This window comes from Hippichthys cyanospilos, chromosome 16, assembly GCF_059441005.1.
Source record: "Hippichthys cyanospilos isolate Australia breed blue-spotted pipefish chromosome 16, RoL_Hcya_1.0, whole genome shotgun sequence".
Lineage (NCBI taxonomy): Eukaryota > Metazoa > Chordata > Actinopteri > Syngnathiformes > Syngnathidae > Hippichthys > Hippichthys cyanospilos.
In genome coordinates, this window is record NC_142384.1 from 8616381 (window position 1) to 8634984 (window position 18604).

The 18604-nt window shown below is 38.2% G+C and overlaps 1 protein-coding gene across 3 annotated transcripts in view; it reads right to left on the reverse strand.

The window, feature by feature from the left end:
• Positions 1-18604, reverse strand: part of abca3b (ATP binding cassette subfamily A member 3b) — a 42780-nt gene that overhangs the window by 12609 nt on the left and 11567 nt on the right. For all 3 annotated transcript variants that reach the window (XM_088437375.1, XM_088437372.1, XM_088437373.1), the window contains exons 8-28: positions 18418-18538; positions 16154-16327; positions 14869-15050; positions 13906-14052; positions 13693-13822; positions 12466-12620; positions 12229-12384; positions 11015-11225; positions 9974-10124; positions 9811-9909; positions 7878-8076; positions 7499-7805; positions 6359-6632; positions 6053-6257; positions 5693-5912; positions 5313-5471; positions 3971-4143; positions 3735-3869; positions 3468-3662; positions 1954-2141; positions 429-599 (exon numbers count right to left, since the gene is read on the reverse strand). In XM_088437375.1, coding sequence (XP_088293501.1) covers positions 429-599; positions 1954-2141; positions 3468-3662; positions 3735-3869; positions 3971-4143; positions 5313-5471; positions 5693-5912; positions 6053-6257; positions 6359-6632; positions 7499-7805; positions 7878-8076; positions 9811-9909; positions 9974-10124; positions 11015-11225; positions 12229-12384; positions 12466-12620; positions 13693-13822; positions 13906-14052; positions 14869-15050; positions 16154-16327; positions 18418-18538 — 3752 coding nt within the window. The remainder of the gene's footprint in view (positions 1-428; positions 600-1953; positions 2142-3467; positions 3663-3734; positions 3870-3970; positions 4144-5312; positions 5472-5692; positions 5913-6052; positions 6258-6358; positions 6633-7498; positions 7806-7877; positions 8077-9810; positions 9910-9973; positions 10125-11014; positions 11226-12228; positions 12385-12465; positions 12621-13692; positions 13823-13905; positions 14053-14868; positions 15051-16153; positions 16328-18417; positions 18539-18604) is intronic.

The following is an 18604-nucleotide window of genomic DNA, read 5'->3' on the forward strand; positions in this document are numbered from 1 at the left end:
TTTCATTTTTTCCCCTACAAATCATTACTATTGATCTAGCCCCACGATGTTTTTAACACCTTGATTACCATCAATCAAGTGGTGAGACCGAATCTATTATCTCGGCTAGCCTGTCTGAGACGTGTTGAAAAACATCTTTTCCTTCAGTCTGATTGATTTTTCTTTTCTTTTGGTGAAAATACGTCCATTTGTAAAATTGTAGCTGAAATACTATTGTGCAGAAAGAAGTGGTCAGTCACAAAAGCAAGCGCATGGACATTCATTCCCGCCCATCCAACTACTTAGTCAGTTTATTGATTTATCTATTACAGGATTCAAGACTCTCAAAGCCTTGAGGAAAAGCTTGGGAAGATGACGCAAGAGTCGTTTGCGTTTTTGAGGTATTTGAGGCAGTTTTTGTCAGCTCAACAAATGATAGGCTCCCTCACCTATGCGAAGTGATGATGATGGCCTTGCCCGTCTCGCGTGTGCGGGTCACAGCGTCCCAAAGTAGCCTCCTGGCAACAGGATCCATCCCGGTGGAGGGCTCATCCAGGAAGATGACCGGAGGTCCACCGATGAGAGCCATGCCGGCGCTCAGCTTCCGCTTGTTGCCACCGCTGTGTGTGTATAGTGGCGATGACAAACATTATCAAGTGCTACATTGCGCCTTGTGCTTGGTTTGCGTGCTTTTAAAAGAGGATTTTTGAGTAATTTTCAAGTAATCACCCTAATTTATTTTTAAAAAATATAATCTGCGAAGGTTGAATTTGAGTTGAAGTGAGTAAATATAACAACGGATTATTTATTCTAAACATATGAATTTTACAACACCGACAAATTTGCCTACGCTAACCGGTTGGTAATTAAAATAAACTGGTGATTAACATTTAAGGTCAACAACAATCTCCAACTTGTGTTTTGAGTCTTTCTCGGTTGCCGCCATTGCAACATTGTGTATGTCTGAAAGAAAGGTTTGCGTAAAAAATGGTGGCGCAAGCATGATTCAGACGTAACTTTGAGGTGGATATTTTTAGTCAACCTATGTTTAAAGTTGACTTACCCAACTTGGTCAACTTTTCCCCCCACCCTTATTTCTAACTTTCCGGTATTCTACAATTTGCATCGTCTACAGTTTTGCCTCTTCTAGAGTTTGTGTTATACGGTTTACATGCATCTATGATTCACATTCATGTTTGCCTATGGCACAGGTCTCAATTCCTACTTTTAAAGTTGACTTCCCCAACGTGGTTGACATTTTTTCCCAGCCCTAGATTTTATAGTAGACAATGTAGGGCTGGATTATTAATTGATTCTGTGCATTCATTTAAGTTCATTCAAGACAATTTATTTTCTGGGCTTTAGTCATCAAAATGTGTCCTTACTTGATATTATAAAAAGCAGAGAGCTTATTTACAAAAGCACAGTGTCATTGCTATTTTTAAATAGTGAGTGGCAAGAGACTTACATTGCCGCATACAAACAAAGCACTAATATTGGAACCATTCTCACAACGGTATGGCAAGCAAGAAGCCTGTTGAAAAGCAGTAACGAGGTCAAGCTTGTCAAACCATGTTGCAAAAGCAGCGCTTTATTGACATGTTGTAAACTTTTAACCCCAGGTATATGTTTCCAAGCTGCAATTATTGTTACAGAGGTCGTCTCGCCCAGACACATGCACAGATTGACCTTTGGTGGTGCTCAAGCACCTGCGCTTTTGCCCCAGTGCTAAAAGTGTCTTTATTGCTGGAACCCCATTTGTTAATTGTTTTTTGTGTAATATAACAAGCTGTCATATGCTTCAACATTTTTTTTGTGTGATACAAGGTGAATTTTCTCAATAGTCATTGTCTTTTATTTTTTTTTGAGACACAATAAAGAAAATGATGTCTATTTAAATCATGACTTGGATTTATCGCACCACCCTAAACTAAACTTAGAAGTGCATAGGAAAACACTGACATATTGTCTCACCTGTAACTACGCACGAGTTTATCCGCATGTGGCTCCAACAGCAGTGACCTCAGCACGTTCTCCACGCATCCCGACACGTATTTTTCGGGTATTCCTCGGAGCCTGGCGTACATGCTCAGGGTTTCTCTGCCTGTCATATGGTCCAAAACGGCATCAAACTGAGGACAATATCCGATGCGCTGTTGCACCTGTGAAACAAGAGACAAATGACTTAACCCGTCGTGACTTTACATGAAAAAAATGAGCATGTACTTTATATTTAAGAGTAACTGTGTATCAATAAAACTCTCTTATCCGTTCAGCTGCTTATTTATCTGGTGAGCTCGTTAGACGTGTCTAAATTTGATTCTAAAGCCAGCTAAGTTAGAATATCTTAGTAACAAAATCGTTAAAATTGGTAAGCAGGTTAATACACATATTTGATATATCGATTTGTCTATCTTGTTAGTTTATGCTAAAGCTAGCCAAAGTGTCTTTCTTCTGTTAACATACATATTTATCAATTTATTGTTGCCATTAGCCTGTCGATGCTAAAGCTAGCCAAGGTAATGAAAAAAGAAAAAAAAATAGTCTGTTTATCTGTCTTGTTAGCAAATGCTAAAGCTAGCCAAAGTAGCTTATGTTAACGCATATCTTATCTCTATCTGGTTATTGTATGCATTAACTTGCTGATGCTAAAGCTAGCAAAGGCTATTTAAAAAAATACAAAAAGAAAAAACAGAATAGCAGTGTTTAAACAAATTCTTCATTTTGTTTTTTAACCCTTTATTTTACAAAGTAACATTCAAATTCTTCATTCAATAGATAAGCTATACATCCCAAAGGTGAAAATTAATTTTCACTCAACGAAGATATTACTATTTTGGTGTATTTTGTCTATTATTAAATTGATCACGAAATTACTTTTTAACAATTACTACCTTTAAAAACATTTCCACTTGCTGTTGAGTGAAAGTAACACCTGTGCTCGAGGCTCAGGTAGCTACCAATCATGTCTCACCTCTTGGTCATGTGATGTGCCAAAATGAGCTTGATTGGTCGTTACCCTACCAGGCACATGTGATGTCATTTTCAGTCGAGAGCAATTGACATTAATTGTATATGAAAAATAATGTAGTCAACTCTAAATAAGTGGTCAATCGCTTTAATGTATGATCACACTAACCCACCTATTAAAATACAATGCACGATAAGACTTTTTAGCTGCAGCTCCTTAATTAATTTTTTTTTTTTTCCAAAATGACACAAGACAGTAACAACTAACCACTTTTGTCTATATGCACAGGGATAGAAACCAGCTTCTTAGCTAAAACCGGCGTATTTATCAAACTGCTACTTAATGTGTAATGCAATTAAAAAAAATACAAGAAACGAAGCAAACAAAGCTCCTCAACTCAGACAAACATACCAGTTAGAAGACACTACAAAATAAGATTTTACTTTTAATGGTTGAGCATGAGCAGAAAAATCAGCCAATTGGTTTTAAATTCCCCCCCAAAAAAGACATCACTCACCTTCTTGATGTCTCTCAAGATGCTGTATCCGTCAATGTAGGCGTCCCCGGACGTCACGCTCTCGTCGCCGGTCAGCATCTTGAAGGTGGTGGTCTTCCCTGCGCCGTTAAAGCCCAGCAGACCAAAACACTCTCCTTTACCAACGGCCAAAGACAGGCGGTCCACGGCCAGAAGAGGCTGTCCGCTGCTGTACACCTGAAGATGAAGAAACATTTATATTGTATTTTTGAGTGTTTATGTCCTCACAGGACATCCACAGATGCACACCTTGCTGAGCTCGTGCATTATCAGGGGGCTCCCGATCATGGACTCAACCATGGGCTGGCATTCAAGAACCCGCTTCCTCTCATCTGCTACGTCTCTGTCCTCCGGAAGAAGCGCTGAATCTCCTATGAAAGATAACTGACACACAAGAAAATGACATTCACAAATCCAAATCTGTTCACAAATATCGACCTAAAAGACGAAAAACATGTTTTCACGCTCCCCGCGGCACTCACTACCTCTTTTCGCCTCCTGCACAGCGACGAGAGGAATCGTCGGAGAGAGCGCACACATTGCAGTTCGATGACAAACAATAGAACGATGAAGACCACGCCTTGTATCGCCAAAGCCACGAGGAAGCGTCCCACGCCGGGCTCAGTCATAGAGAAGTAGTTGATTTGGTACTTGATATCTAACATGAGACAAACAGGAAGCAGAAATGTTGACACAATAAAAAACATGTTAGCTCTTCTAAAATCCTCACTTTTTTGCATAACTTCCCTGCTTTAATGTTTCATAATATGTTGGCTTTCATAAGCCAAGTAAACATAAAATGCAGTTTTTGTTATGGTTTTGGGGTCAAAAACGGGACTGCACAAAAAACATAAATGCTTGTCTTGCTTTTGCAAAACTCAACAGAATGATTCTCAAGACATGTGGAAGAATGTCACTTATTATGATTAAGGAGGCATGTCATTTTTTTAGGGGTGTCAAAATAACAAATTGCGATCAATTACTTACAGTCCTAGTTACAGCGTTTTTTTTTTTTTTTTAACTGAATTGTATTTTTAATCTCTAAATTTTTGTTTTCTGTATGCTAACTACAACTGTTTTTAGGTATCAGCCTTCTTGTGCTTCAATTATTGGTGACTGGAAAACAAAAAACAATCACACCCTGAAGTGGACATTGATTGGCTGTGGGTGGGAGTTCGTGTTCAGGAGAAGAAAGACGTGAACGTGGAAGAGCTTTTTAGAGTCGCCGGTCCATTGTATGGTAAATCTAAATTTTAAAAAACACCCCAGTGGCACCTGCCATAAAGGTAGAGTGATATAAATTCTTTGCTTCGCACAGAAGCAGGTCAAATTTAGCCTACCACATAAATGCAAAGCAACCCAGCTGCGACTGCAGCCGCAGCTAACGATTGCAACAAAGACGCTAATGTTCATCAATAATAATCATCAATGTATCTAAATTTTAAAAAATAGGTTGAGGTGTTTTCTCAGATATTTTAGGTGAGTTTAATAAGATATTTATTCCAATCAATCAATGAGTAACAGATCTTAATTAATCACTCATTTTTTAAGCCTTTGACACCATTATTTTTTCTGTGTAGGCCCAGGTAGCTTTGAATGTTTTTTTTACCTGTATATATAAAAAAAAAAAAATCATCATTCAGATGTTTATTTAGGTTATATGTGTTTGATGGCCTGAAATATTTAAAATTATGCCAAAAACTGAGAATATGAGAAGAGTGTACTCATGTAAAAAAGGCTAAACTGACATTGTAACTGAATAAATATTTCAAAACAGTCTGTTCCAAATGTGAACATTTATTAAATACAAATCCCTCAAAAACTTACTTAAGTACTTGCAGATGGCCATGGAGATTGGGCTGTTTGTGCAAAACGAAATGAATTCGTAATTCTGGTAGAATTGAGAGAAGGACATTCCCAAACAATAGTTTGGGAAGATCAGGAACACCTTGTCCAGTAAGCGAGACAGGTTCTGCAGGTTCAACTCTGGTGGAAAAAGGGAGGTTATTTTTTTACATTTTTAATGCTTGTTACAACACATTTAAAATTATTTTGCAATTGATATTGTCCTCTAATTTTTCTGAAAAACGGATGCAAATGACAGTAGGCATCATTTTTAAGCAACCATTTAAGATTAGTTTGTATTGTGTAATTAATGATTAAAAAAACGTCTGGTTCAGACCGTCCAAAAGTGTCCTGTCTCCCACCTGGTATGGTCATGATGGTGACGGCCAGGAAGGTGGCGGTGCCGGAGATCATGTTGAAGATAGTGAGGCGGGTGTAAGCGGTGGCGGCGGCGGAAAAAAGGAAGCTGAGCAGGTACATGAGCGGTACCACGGCCCAGCCGTACAGCAGGAGCATCAGCAGCACGTCCACCAGGCGATTGTCCTTGACGAAGGCGTCCACGCTGAAGGCCTGGAACACTACCTGCCACAGACATTTGAATAATATCATATCAATCAAATAGACTAATATAGAGTTAAAAAATGTAAATTCTTTCACTGCCATTGACGGCTGTAGACGTCAAAGATCCATTGTAATTGGGCAGGTTAAGTATTAGTACTGACCAACATGAGGAGGCAGGGTAACAGGAAGTTGACTAGATCCCACAGCAGCGCCGAGAACCAGAAGTTGGACAGGTAGACGCCGCTGACCTTCTGCACATGCTTGGACTTGATGGTGGATTCTGTGACCAGCAGCAGCGCAAATGTGCTGGATAGAGAGGCCATCCCATACATCAGGTTGATGGCGATGATGAAACCCGTCTTTCCCCTTTCGGAACGAGAGAGTGATGATCAGCCCCAATAAAGAACTCAAAAATCACTTCAGTTGGACGAAGTGTCCATTGATGTCCCTCAAAACAATTTTCCTACTCTGTCAGCTGGCTCTGGGCGGCCTCGGACAGATTGCGGGGCATGGGGTAGTTTCCCGCGTGGATGGAAGCGTTGGGGCCTGCGAGGAACCTGAACAGAGCGTTGTCCACCATCATGAGAGCCGTGGCGGGCGTGTGGTAGCCTTCGTTGTTGAAGTACGCCGTGGCCTCGGCGAAGTGCTTGCTGCTGCCGCGGAATGCGGCGCCCACCACGCAGCGCTCGTTAAAGCTGCCACCCTCTTCCTCCGCCTGGGTTAGGATGTAATCGGTAAAGTCTGAGGAAGAGAGGAGAGAAAGAGTCCGCATGGTTGGGAAAATTACTTTATAAAATCAAATGAGTAGTAGATTTTGTCCCATATTGTAAGTAGTATATTAGGGCAGTTACTAGCAAATATTTTTAGAATTGATCATTTGATCAAATTTAATTTTGCATTGATGCGAAAATTCACCTAAATGTAACTAATGAGCTAGCTAGCTAGCTAACTAGACCCCCCATAGTTACACAAATGAATAGACAGTCAAATTCTAAGTCAAACTATGAAACTATTTTTCATATTCATCCATGCTTTAATTTTTCCTCGATATTAACCTAATCCTAACGTAATACATCTGATTTATTAAAATAGATCATGATTATTAGAACAGATTAATTTATACCTTGTGTAAAAAAATACATGAAAGATGATCATTTTTCTCCAATGAATTATTTATTTGGAACAAAACCCCAACAACAATTAAACAAGCAATTTTCAACTCTTCTTGTTTAATCAATGATTTATCGAAAAAAAAACACTCAATATTGACAAAAATGAACGATGGAAAGACTGTTAAAGTCTTAAGTGAAAGTGTTTATTGAAATTACTTTTCATATTCATCCATGCCTTATTTTTTTCCTTGATTCCTTTTTCCTTGAGTCCTAAAGTAATAAATTAAATATATTGTAATAGATCAGTTTTATGATAATATATTACTTTGTTCTTTGTTTTGTTTTAAAAGCATCCTTGAAAGTGGACCTTGAAAATATAATCATCCCCCAAATCGACATATATTGGGTTAAACAAAAAGTTGCCGTTTATTTTTCAAAAACTTTCAGCCCAATATTTGAAGCCGAGAACACCCATTTTGTTTTCACAATGCTTACCCGTGATGTTAACGAGATGGCCGCGCTGTGCAAGCAACTGCGAGCTGTAAACATTGGCCAGGTCGGACGTCAAGGCGCCTGCCCCCATCTCCAGAGCGACGGGGACCCGTGTGGATCCGTAACGACGCAGCTCCAGTCCCAGCTGAGGGGCGTTCTTGTGGTTGGGAAGTGTGCGCGCCACCACTAGCGCCACAATGGTGAACACCATGGGAATGAGAAACTGGGCCACCATCACCTTCCAGTTTCTCCAGCTGTACAGCGCCCTCTTCAGGAACATGGCGTAAAACTGTTGTAGGTAAAGTCTCACCTTAAGGAAGGAAAAAAAAACAGCACTTGTTAAAAACTCTTCACCAAAGTACTTTTCTTCATTGAATCTCACCCCTGTGTTCAGTTTGATGTTGGAGCAGTCTTCCGAGATGAGAGTCCCGCTGTCGGTGAAGTCGGTGACGTCGGTCATGCCGCTGATGCTGCTTGCGTCGTCCGTCGTCCAGTCGTGTGAGCGTCTTTCGTGCTGGTACTGCAGGGCAGGTAGCTGGATTGCCTGGATGTCCAAACTGGAATCTACCAATTTACCCACTCTGAACACACAAAGCAGAAGCTATCAAGATTTTAAACACACGCACACACACACACACATATATATACAGTATATATACATACAGTACATATAATATATATATATATATACATACAGTACATATAATATATATATATATATATATATATATATATATATATATATATATATATATATATATATATATATATATATATATATAACTGTATGATTCAAGTTATATCAAGAAATAAAAGTGAGATGGAATGAAAGAGCGCTCAAAAAAAAAGACAGCACTATACAAACAGTTGGACACATTTTGGTCTATTTCTCACTAATTGTCAATCTTTTCTACAGTCCCCAGAAATAATGCCACAGCAGATGCGCTTGGATCTCAGATGGCAAGCCCTATATAGACTGTGTATAAACATCCCCGCTAACAAGAGCAGGTGCAGGATAAAGCCTCAATAACAAAGTAATAAGAGCATTCCCATTGCTATTATTTTCTTCCACAAGGAGCAAAACAGAGGGTCAGGTTTGAAATTGGGCATTTAGAAATGCATGCACAGCCACTGATGGATTCTCAGCTGGACTTGCAGATAATAAGGCCAGAATGGAAAAGCTTTCACAGCAGCACCAATTATAATGTTACATGGCGCTAGCCGAAGCAGCTTGCAACGTTAGCCCACCACAGAGGAGGCAATGGAAATTGTTGCCATAGATACAAGGAGACACGATGCGCGAGGCAGAATCAAGCAGTGTGAAACAAAATGCTGAGAAAAATGATGACAAGAGGAAACTTATCTTTAATCGCTGCTATTTTGTCCTTTGCTGGTACAATTAAGATTTGGCCATTATAAGATTCTGAGAGTAAGCAAAGTCAATGCACTGTGGAACTGCAATTGCAGAACTATTATATTGAAACAATTTGCATTTATTTTTTTCAAACTGACAACAAGTTATTATTGAACTATTATCACATTCAAACTAAATGCTAAATAATAGTCAGAAAAACAAATCTCTGTGAAAGCCTACCAGAAAAGTTTGATTTAATTTTATTTCGGCAACAGAGGAATTTAGTATATACAATAATGTAATTGGTGTCATTAGAGATCAGAGGCACTTGTTAGTAGGTAATAATGTAATCATTTAATAATTTAAAACTATATGTTAATTCTGACCCCAACCCCAACCCCAGTTATGAGGGGGTGTGTACACTAGTAAAACCACATTATCTGAGTTGATTTGTTCTTAATAGATGTATACAGGTTGTAGGTCACAGTTTCAGTGGAAAGTCCTGAAATTTCACAAATACTGACTTTTAATACTCATTGTGTACACCGCGGGAGCTAAACAAAAGTTTGCAAATGGCCTTTGGGCTTTCAGTTTGAACTATTACTACAGGCCTGTTGTGAAAATAGCTTATTATTGATGACATATTGTGATTTTCTAGGCATGCTGCAGAAGTGATCGTTTGAAAATGAGTATTTATGATGATTTGTTGAGATTTATATAAAAAAAATGTTGCATAGCAATATTTATCTGTAATTATAGTGGGAAATCACGAACATTGTCAGTGTCTTGATATAAATTAATAGCATTAAGTTAGTATAACAGTATTTGATATCTTTCAGCTAATTTGTTATTGCGGCCCTTCACATTCATCAGTTCCCATGCAGATTTCAGTTTCAAAAAGGTTTGTGACACTTGCTAAAGACAATTGTAAACTTGTTTTTTTTTTAACTGCAATTCTGACCTGAGAAATACCTCCTCCATAGTGGTGACAGATGCTCCGTAGCTAGCGATGCCCAACTCCTCTCTGTTCATCTCCAGCTCGGCAAACAGCAGCTCGAACCTGAGGGCCACCATCTTTGATTATCGTGACATTCATATTTCCAAAGAGGATCTATGTGACCGACCTGCTGGTGCTTTCTTTCGGGAGGATGTAGGACAGCTCGGCCCCTGCGCTGCTCTCCAGCGTGGCGTTAGGAACATACAGGTGAACCAGGCGGGTGATCTCTGACACGTTGCAGAAAGCCTCTTTGACTATCACCATGTGGTAGCCGGCACCTGGAGAGCACAACAACCCATTCATTTTTGGGGGTTTACAAGAAGAAGCAAGCAACGTGAGAAAACAATGTGCAAACTCCACACAGGAACATCTGAGCCCAGATTCAAAACCAAAACTGTGACGCATGCACACCAGTAAGATCAATGCACTGCCTTCCATGTACAATCAAACGTTTTAAATGTATTCTTCTATTTTGGGCAACAATTAACAGTGATTTTATACTGAAGCCTAAATAACATATGCAAACACCAAGTATCATCCAGCTGAATAAATAAATGCCTCTCCTAAGAAAAAAAAAAATCCTAAGTCTCTATTATGACTTTTAATATTGCCCTATGTAATTCCAAAGACAAATTTATGTTTTCCAAGGAGACCAGACATTCAATCCCAGGGACGTCTGTACATTTCTTCCAATTTTATTTCAGGTATTTGGCTAAAGGAGGCTCAAAAACCACTCATACTAAATGAATTCAATTCAACTGAGTTTGAAAATAATGTATTATTTTAAGGAGTAAATAGGCAAGTACTTTGGGTAATTAAGTGCCACAGTAGTTTTTAATTAAGTACGAATTGTTTCCCTGAGTACTCAAGGTACAAAAGCAATTGAGTAGTCAATTTATTTAGTATAAACCATTTTTAGACCCAAATCACTTGTTAAAAGATTGAAAAAAAAAAAAGCTATATACACACACCGGTATATACGAAAGTAAACTGTGATGGGAATTGAATGTCTAGACTTCAAAAATTAACAACAACAACAAAGCATAAAAATAAGTATTTGGGATTGAATTACCGGTATATTAATGATGCAGTTTTCTGGCGAAGGAGCCAGAAATGAAATACAATTAGAAAATTAATCTTCTGAAGTTGATTTATTTATTTTTTTTACCGTATTTGTTCTTGAGGAAAAGCGGCGAGCCGCAGCACTGCAGCTCCCCGCCAGCCATGATGGCGATGCGGTCGCCGAGTAGGTCGGCCTCATCCATGAAGTGCGTGGTGAGCAGGATGGTCCGGCCGTTCTTCTCGCCCTGCAGGAGATCCCAGGTGGCGCGTCGGGCCGACGGGTCCATTCCAGACGTGGGCTCGTCCAACATCACCACCTGGATTGCAAGAAGTGGATTTGAAATTTTGATGAACGGACTGAAGAAAGAACATAACTGACATAGGCATAGGGCGATATTGGAAACTGCCTGTATAATAACCTTGAGCAAAAATATCACGGTATTCCTACTGCATCTCTAAAATATATCATTTAAAAATCTTTGTTGCTAAATAGCTCTTTTCTACAGTATAAAACCACTTTTTTAGACAGCATAATACAGCATTTGTTACAATAACAAACATTTGCCATGCTAAATTCAAATAAAAATGTAAATAAAATGAAACCAAACCTTTAGTGAAAACATTTTTCTGATTGAAGACATCCAATTTAAAATGAATTATGGGCACTTATTAGAAAATAAATACAAATGCACATCAATATTGAACGAAAAAAGAAGTGTATATATAAATGCACAACAATATTTTAAAAAATGATTGATTTGAAATTAACTACCAACAAGTGATGGTAGTTTATATTATATTATGATATTATTTATATTTATTACAATTGTCAATTAACAGTGCAATGTCACACGTGTAGACAGCCTGCCTCACTCACTCGTTTATTTCCGTTTGGACAAGGGGAAAATTTCAATTGGTTGACCTTCTTGAGCCACGCCTTAGCTTGATGTGCTGCTCGCGTTCTACTTTGAGCGATATCAAATTAAACGGCCTGTGAAGGTAACATATTATAACATCTTAGCCACGTTATCCGCAGTAGTTAGCCTCTGGAGCAAAATTATATTTATATTAAAGCCCACAAAACAGGAAATGGATAATATGATTGGCTGCTGGAGCAAGCAGAGGAGGAATTACGTGTTATGCACAAAGGGAGCTGCACAGTCCGATTGCCTGTTAAGGTAGATGACGCAGGAAGGACAAAACTCACCAGTTTTGACAGACTTGGATGGTTTTAAAAAACCGTGAGTTTCAAAATCCCAATATTTTGCCAATACAGTTAACGGCCCATGCCTAGATTGGAAATAGCGATTGATTCCTCACCTTGGAGTCGCCAATAAGGGCGATGCCTATGGAGAGTTTTCTCTTCATGCCGCCTGACAGCGTCTTGGAGCGAGCGTGTCGCTTGTCTTCAAGCTGGAGGATGCTGATTATTCTGTCCACCTCCTCTGCAATCTTGTCTTTGGAAAAGCCTTTCAGCTAAATCGCACAGCACATTCATTCCATCCCTTTAAAAAACAGGTTTTCTCAAGCTGTTTGTGTGACCAGCAAATCCAGTACCTGCGCGTAAAAAAGCAGGTGCTCTCTCACGGTCAGATTATCAAACAGCACGTCGTGCTGGGGACACAATCCCAGACTGCGTCGAATCAGAGCCATGTCCTGACAGATGTCGTATCCGTTGATGTAGGCCCTCCCGCTGGTTGGCGGGAACAGACCTGGAAAGAAAAAAAGGAAGCAAAGTCACTCAAAGCTGTCATTTTTCCACTTTTCATCCCATGTTGGCCTTTGTGCAACTGTGTTGCACTAACACAACATTGGGGGACAAATTTCCCTGGCAAGTTTCCACCTTCTGAGGTGAACAACTACAATTTTTATTTGATAAACGGGAGGAAAATGATGGAATCTTTCTATATACTGTATGTTATCATATAAAAACACTTTGCTTGCTAATATATATATATATATATATATATATATATATATATATATATATATATATATATACATACATACAGTATATACACATATTTTTTTATTATTATATATATCTTACATATATTTATATATCTTTTTTTGGAATAGTAAACATTAAAATCAGAACAATGAGGATGTGCACAAGTTTGCACATGTGAATTGTACTTTAAAAAGTGTAAACATTTCTAATTTTTTTTTTAAAGAACCTTCAGAGGTATGTTATTTTATATATAAAAACATATTTCGCAAGAAAGACGACAAACTCATCGGAGTTGAACCGCTCGGAATAGCTCAAGAAAAACAGTGAGGAAATGGGTGAAAGAAAATGTTTAATTTACCGGAGAGCGTAGCGACTGGAGCACTTGAAACTGAAAATGTGGTAGGATAACCGGGTTTAAATGTAAAAAATACATTTATAAATGAAATGCGGTGGTAAAAATTGAAGAATTCAATCGGCGATTAAGTTATTTTATTTTTTTCGTCCCCCAAAAATGAAAACTCGTGGTTTATGCAATGTATAAGGTACACCGGATTATAAGGCACACTGTCAGCTTTTGAGAAAATGGAAGGTTTTTAGATGCACCGTATAGTGCGGAAAATACGGTAGTCATTTATATAACATGGTTTCATGATGGCGTGCATGCTAGACGCATGGCATTGTTGCTTTCTGACCTCCATTATAAGAGCTCGGCCACCATCTTGTGGCATCTATAAACAATCACAGAATCATTCCAAAAGGTACAAAATAAGAGGAAAGATGTTGTGTCATGCTTCAAACATCTAACATGTTTGAAGCATGTTCTAAGTGGTTACCGGTCAACATGGACAGCGTAGTGGTCTTGCCGGCACCATTATGTCCTAACAGCACCGTTATCTGCCCCTCAAACATGTTCAGCGTGAGATCCCGCACGGCCTTCCGGGTTTTGTTGCCCACTTTGAACTCCTGACACGGAACCAGAACACATTCCAGACAACTGATACATCACTTAAAACAAAGAATAATAATAAGAACTGTTGTCTATTTGCCTTGGCAAGGTGCTTTATCTTAATCCCGGAGACAAGTCCGTTCGGCTCTTCTTCTATGAACTCTCCTTTAAGAGCCTTTTCTGCGTCTTCCTCTTCCTCCTTTTCATTCACCAGAGCCATGCGAGGACTGCTGCACCAGTAGGATGGCTTCACATGGAATAAAAAAAATGAGCAGAAACGATGGTCGGGGGGATGGCAATTTAGGAATAATGAACAAAACTCATTATCTTACAGCTAATTCGTTATGGATGAAACAAAGTCATTTGCGGCGTCAAATCATACCATCGCTCTACACCCTGGGAATAGATGTCTTACTTTGAATTGCAAAGGATTATTTATGTATATTTCTTTTTACCATCCATAACTAATGATTGGTGCAGGCTGTTAAGACTTTCATCAAATGTGACAAGTAGGTGTGGGCGGTAAAGGCTCAAAAGTAATGTTCGGGGAACAGCTAACCAGTATTTTTGGTATTTGGATATCCTACAAAAATTAAACTGAATATTGAGTATAAAAATGTAAAAAAATCTTTTTTATATGTTGAAAAACAATTAAAAAAAACAGTAGACTAAATAACATAACTCAGTCACTCCCAAAAACACTTTTATAAATTTTTTGGATGGATCATATGGTAAACACTAGCAACACAATTTGGAAACAATGTGTTTTTGTATCGCGACTCTGGAGGACCAGTAGTCAAATTGTTACGCCACAATATACTGCCAGGAACAACTTCAAAATAAAGGTTTATTTTGGGGAGGAAATAAGGTTAATTCTATCCATTTAAATGTACTCGTTTCAGCACGAAAACATTTTGCCATTATTTTAAATACAGTACTACCAGTCTGTGGCTACCTATGTAGAAATGTTTACATTTAAGACTTACTGCCAATTCCCTTCATCAAGTTCTCTATTGAAAATTTGATCAAGATCGTCGGCAAATGAGAAGTAAACATAGCCTACCAGTACGAAGAAGTATGATGGCAGCGGCACTCCGTACTCTCCCGGAAAAACTGCCTCGACATACCAAGCCACCAGGCCGTAGAGTACTGCATCAAACAGCAGCAATCCCATCACCTGGGCCAGCGAGAAATCATCGTCGACAGTCACAGAATCAAACAAGTTGCACCACTGAATGCCCGTGCCTGTGGAGGAGAGTCAAAAATTTGGATATTAACCTTTATGGCCTGCTGTTTCAGGAAATTCCACCCACAAAGCATTTAAATCAGGGTTGTCAAAAATACAGCCCGGGGACCAGATTTGGCCCGCAAAGATATAGAATCGAGCCAGCAAGATGAAAACACGAAGAGGACCAGTGCTATTAGTCCACTGTCCACACTCAGTGGATAAAAATTCCTACTTTTACAAGCAATGCCCTGATAAGTACTGCAACTTACAAGCTAAAGCGACAAGTCGCAACCCTTGCACAAAATAGCTAACATGCTGATCGGTTCACTGGCAGAAAGTGAAACACAACACTAGCGTTCATGTTGGTATTAGCACCTAGCTTCGTCATGCTACTGTCAAGGGCGTGTACAATTCTTCGATCGACTCGAAGAGATTCAAAATTTACAGCTTGTCAGTTAGCACACAAAGCTTCCGCATTTGACGTGAAATCATGACTACGACTTTGTGAGTTTTCAAATTCTTCTGTCATATATGTCATTGACTGGGTGGCACCCAGGTTCCCAATTGAGACACAACAGCACCGTTTTCGTCTTTAATTTTCTTTGCACTTCACTGTACTGCTTGAAAAGAAGTTTTAAAACCACATATTTTGCCTGCAATTTATATATATATATATATATATATATATATATATATATATATATATATATATATATTGTATGTTTATATTTATTCATTCATTCTTAAATTGAATATTTATATATTTTGCTTAATCTTATAAGTTCTATTCAACAGCTTTTTATGAACAAATGGGGAAAAGGTTATAGAAATTTTCCATTCATTTAATGCATTTTAAGGAATAAATTATATTGGGATCCATAGAAACAGATTGCAAAAAAAATGATGCAAAAATAAAGTTATTTTAATTACATTTGCTGTATTTTACGAGAATAAATATACAGTTGACCGCCGCTATTTGCTGGGAATTGGGACCAGGCCGGTGTGCATACCAAAAATCTACATATAAGTGACACCAATTGGTTTGAAGAAATTTAAGCATATTTACATACGACCTGGCCATCTATTTCAACAATCAAATATAGCCCTCGACTTTGCCCACCTTTGCCTTCAAACATCCCCAGAAGCTGCGATCCCATGGCCATGGCCACATTGGAGATAAGGCAGGCCGACACCTTCTGAGCATGGCTGAGAAGGTCGTAACGTGGCCACAGGAACAAATAAGGCAGATAGCTCAGGAAATATGTGAAGCCGCCCGCTGCTGCTGCCACGTTGGCTGGAGGGGAGAAAAAAAACAACAGTGAGAAAAGACGCTAAATCTATCAAGACTCAAGAAGCTGGCTCTGACAATGAAAAATGTGGAAAGAAAGACTTCTTTTTCACTTGTTGTCATGGTTACCCAAGAAACTTAATATGCTTCTTCAAGAAAAACTACAATGTAGAATTCAACAGAATACGCTTCTTGTGTGCTTTCACAGAAGTACACCGAAATTAGAAACTTGTGAGGAAGAAAAGATGCTAAAAGGATAAAAATGGATATTGGTCTGAAATGCACCTTTTGAATCGTTGTGTAATCAGGGTAACAGTGAATAACACCATGAAATAGGTGATGGTTAGAGTTTATTTTTGCATATAATCCAAGCTTGGAAAAAAACAATCAAAAGTCAGACGCAACATTTAGAATTATGGGGAGTAAAAAGATTGTTGTCATTGTGTTTCTTTGAAATGATTGGAATAAATCAGTAAATCAGTGGCTGAGAACAAAACTGAAGAGCAAAATATGTGAGATTGTATATGGACAAAGACAAGGTGAACATTTTTTCTGCTAATGTTTGCATTTAACTCATTTAATATCATTGGCAGCGATGAGATGTCAACAAGTCAGTTTTTATTGATCTGGCAGTGAATCACTGCCACTGACATCTAAATCAATCTATATCTAAACTCAATTTTTGGGAACGCTGGCAGTGAATTTGTTAACGTGCATAGGACAGGGCAAGAAATTGATTTGATTTGTCTTGTTATTACCGTGCAGTATTTTGTCCAATCCTTTGATCTTCACATCAAAGGAAATTTCACAACAAAGGGAAAGTATTGAAAGAAGATGCTATAATGCTGAAATTTCACCCAGATGGTGTCAATTTCAACATGCCACAGTCATTTCATTATCATACTATAAGGAGCATGCATCCTATGGCTAAAATACTCCGAGAATGATGTGGAGGTAAATAGCCCAAAAATGGCCAAATACTGCAGAAGGGTTAATTAACCCTTGTACATACAGTACATGGTACCTAGATGGGATTTTTTTCGATGAGTTTCTTTGTGAAATCAAAGGAGAAAGCATTGAAAAATATGCTAATATATCCTGTTAAAGTTAAAAATACAACCATGCTGCAAATGCTAAGCAAGTATAATATTGGTACAATAAACACAAAGATGCAAGGGTTAAAAGCTATGATGTAATAAATACAACATTCTTTAGATAAATGTTTGTTGGGTTTGTTACTTTGATTAAAATCAATTGAAATTGTAATTGACCAGACTGACTTATTTAAATTTAACATATTGCCCAGCCCTAAAAGAGCATCTGTTTGATTTTCACTTAGCGACATTATTGCATTAACAACACTTTCTGAAATGTTTCTAGTAAGATCATAGAGTTAGCAACACTTTCTGAAATGTTTCTACTGTATATGAACCAGCGTCATTATGAAAAAATAGCTTGGCAACACTCAAAGACACGCATATGAAGAAAATTATGAAACTGGAAGATGTCTGAATGCAAGACAATTAATGGCAGAGCAGAATGAAAGAGCGAGTGCCTCCATTTGCGGCACAAAGAAACTCTGAAAGGAGCTCCCGCGGATGTGACATTTGGAGAATGCTTGCTGCGTGCATAGCGAGTTGACGGCGTGCCGAGGCAGCTGCCTGCACAAAAGCTTGTCAGCAGACGACACCTGGAAGAGCACAACGCTAACTACACTCCAAAGTCTAATTAGGACAGTTGTTATCAAGCATTTTAATTAGCTTTGCAACTGAGACAAAATGTGTATCCGGAGATGGCTATGATGTATCATGTTATGCTTTTACCTGCTTTATTGCCCATCATTCATGTTGCAATACTCACAAGCAATTTCCCAGGAAAATAAACGTTCTTATTTCTTCTTATTATGTTATTTCACGGCTTGTTTTAACACCTGCATTTATTGCTGCATTTAGGCATCGCTAGAATATATATATATATATATATATATATATATATATATATATATATATATATATATATATATATATATATATATATATATATATATATATATATATATATATTTCATATTAATAACTACACAAATATGCACATACCTCGAGAAAAAAAGGCACTGATCATGAAGCTAAAGTTGATGGTAGCCACAGTGAAGATGAGAAGAAAGACAAAAACCAGTGTGGGGTCACTGTAACTTAGGACTGCTCCATTTGGGCTTACCTAAAAAAAACAAAAACAAAAAAAAAACCCATGTCATTTCAGACTGTTTTTTAAGAAAAACAATTT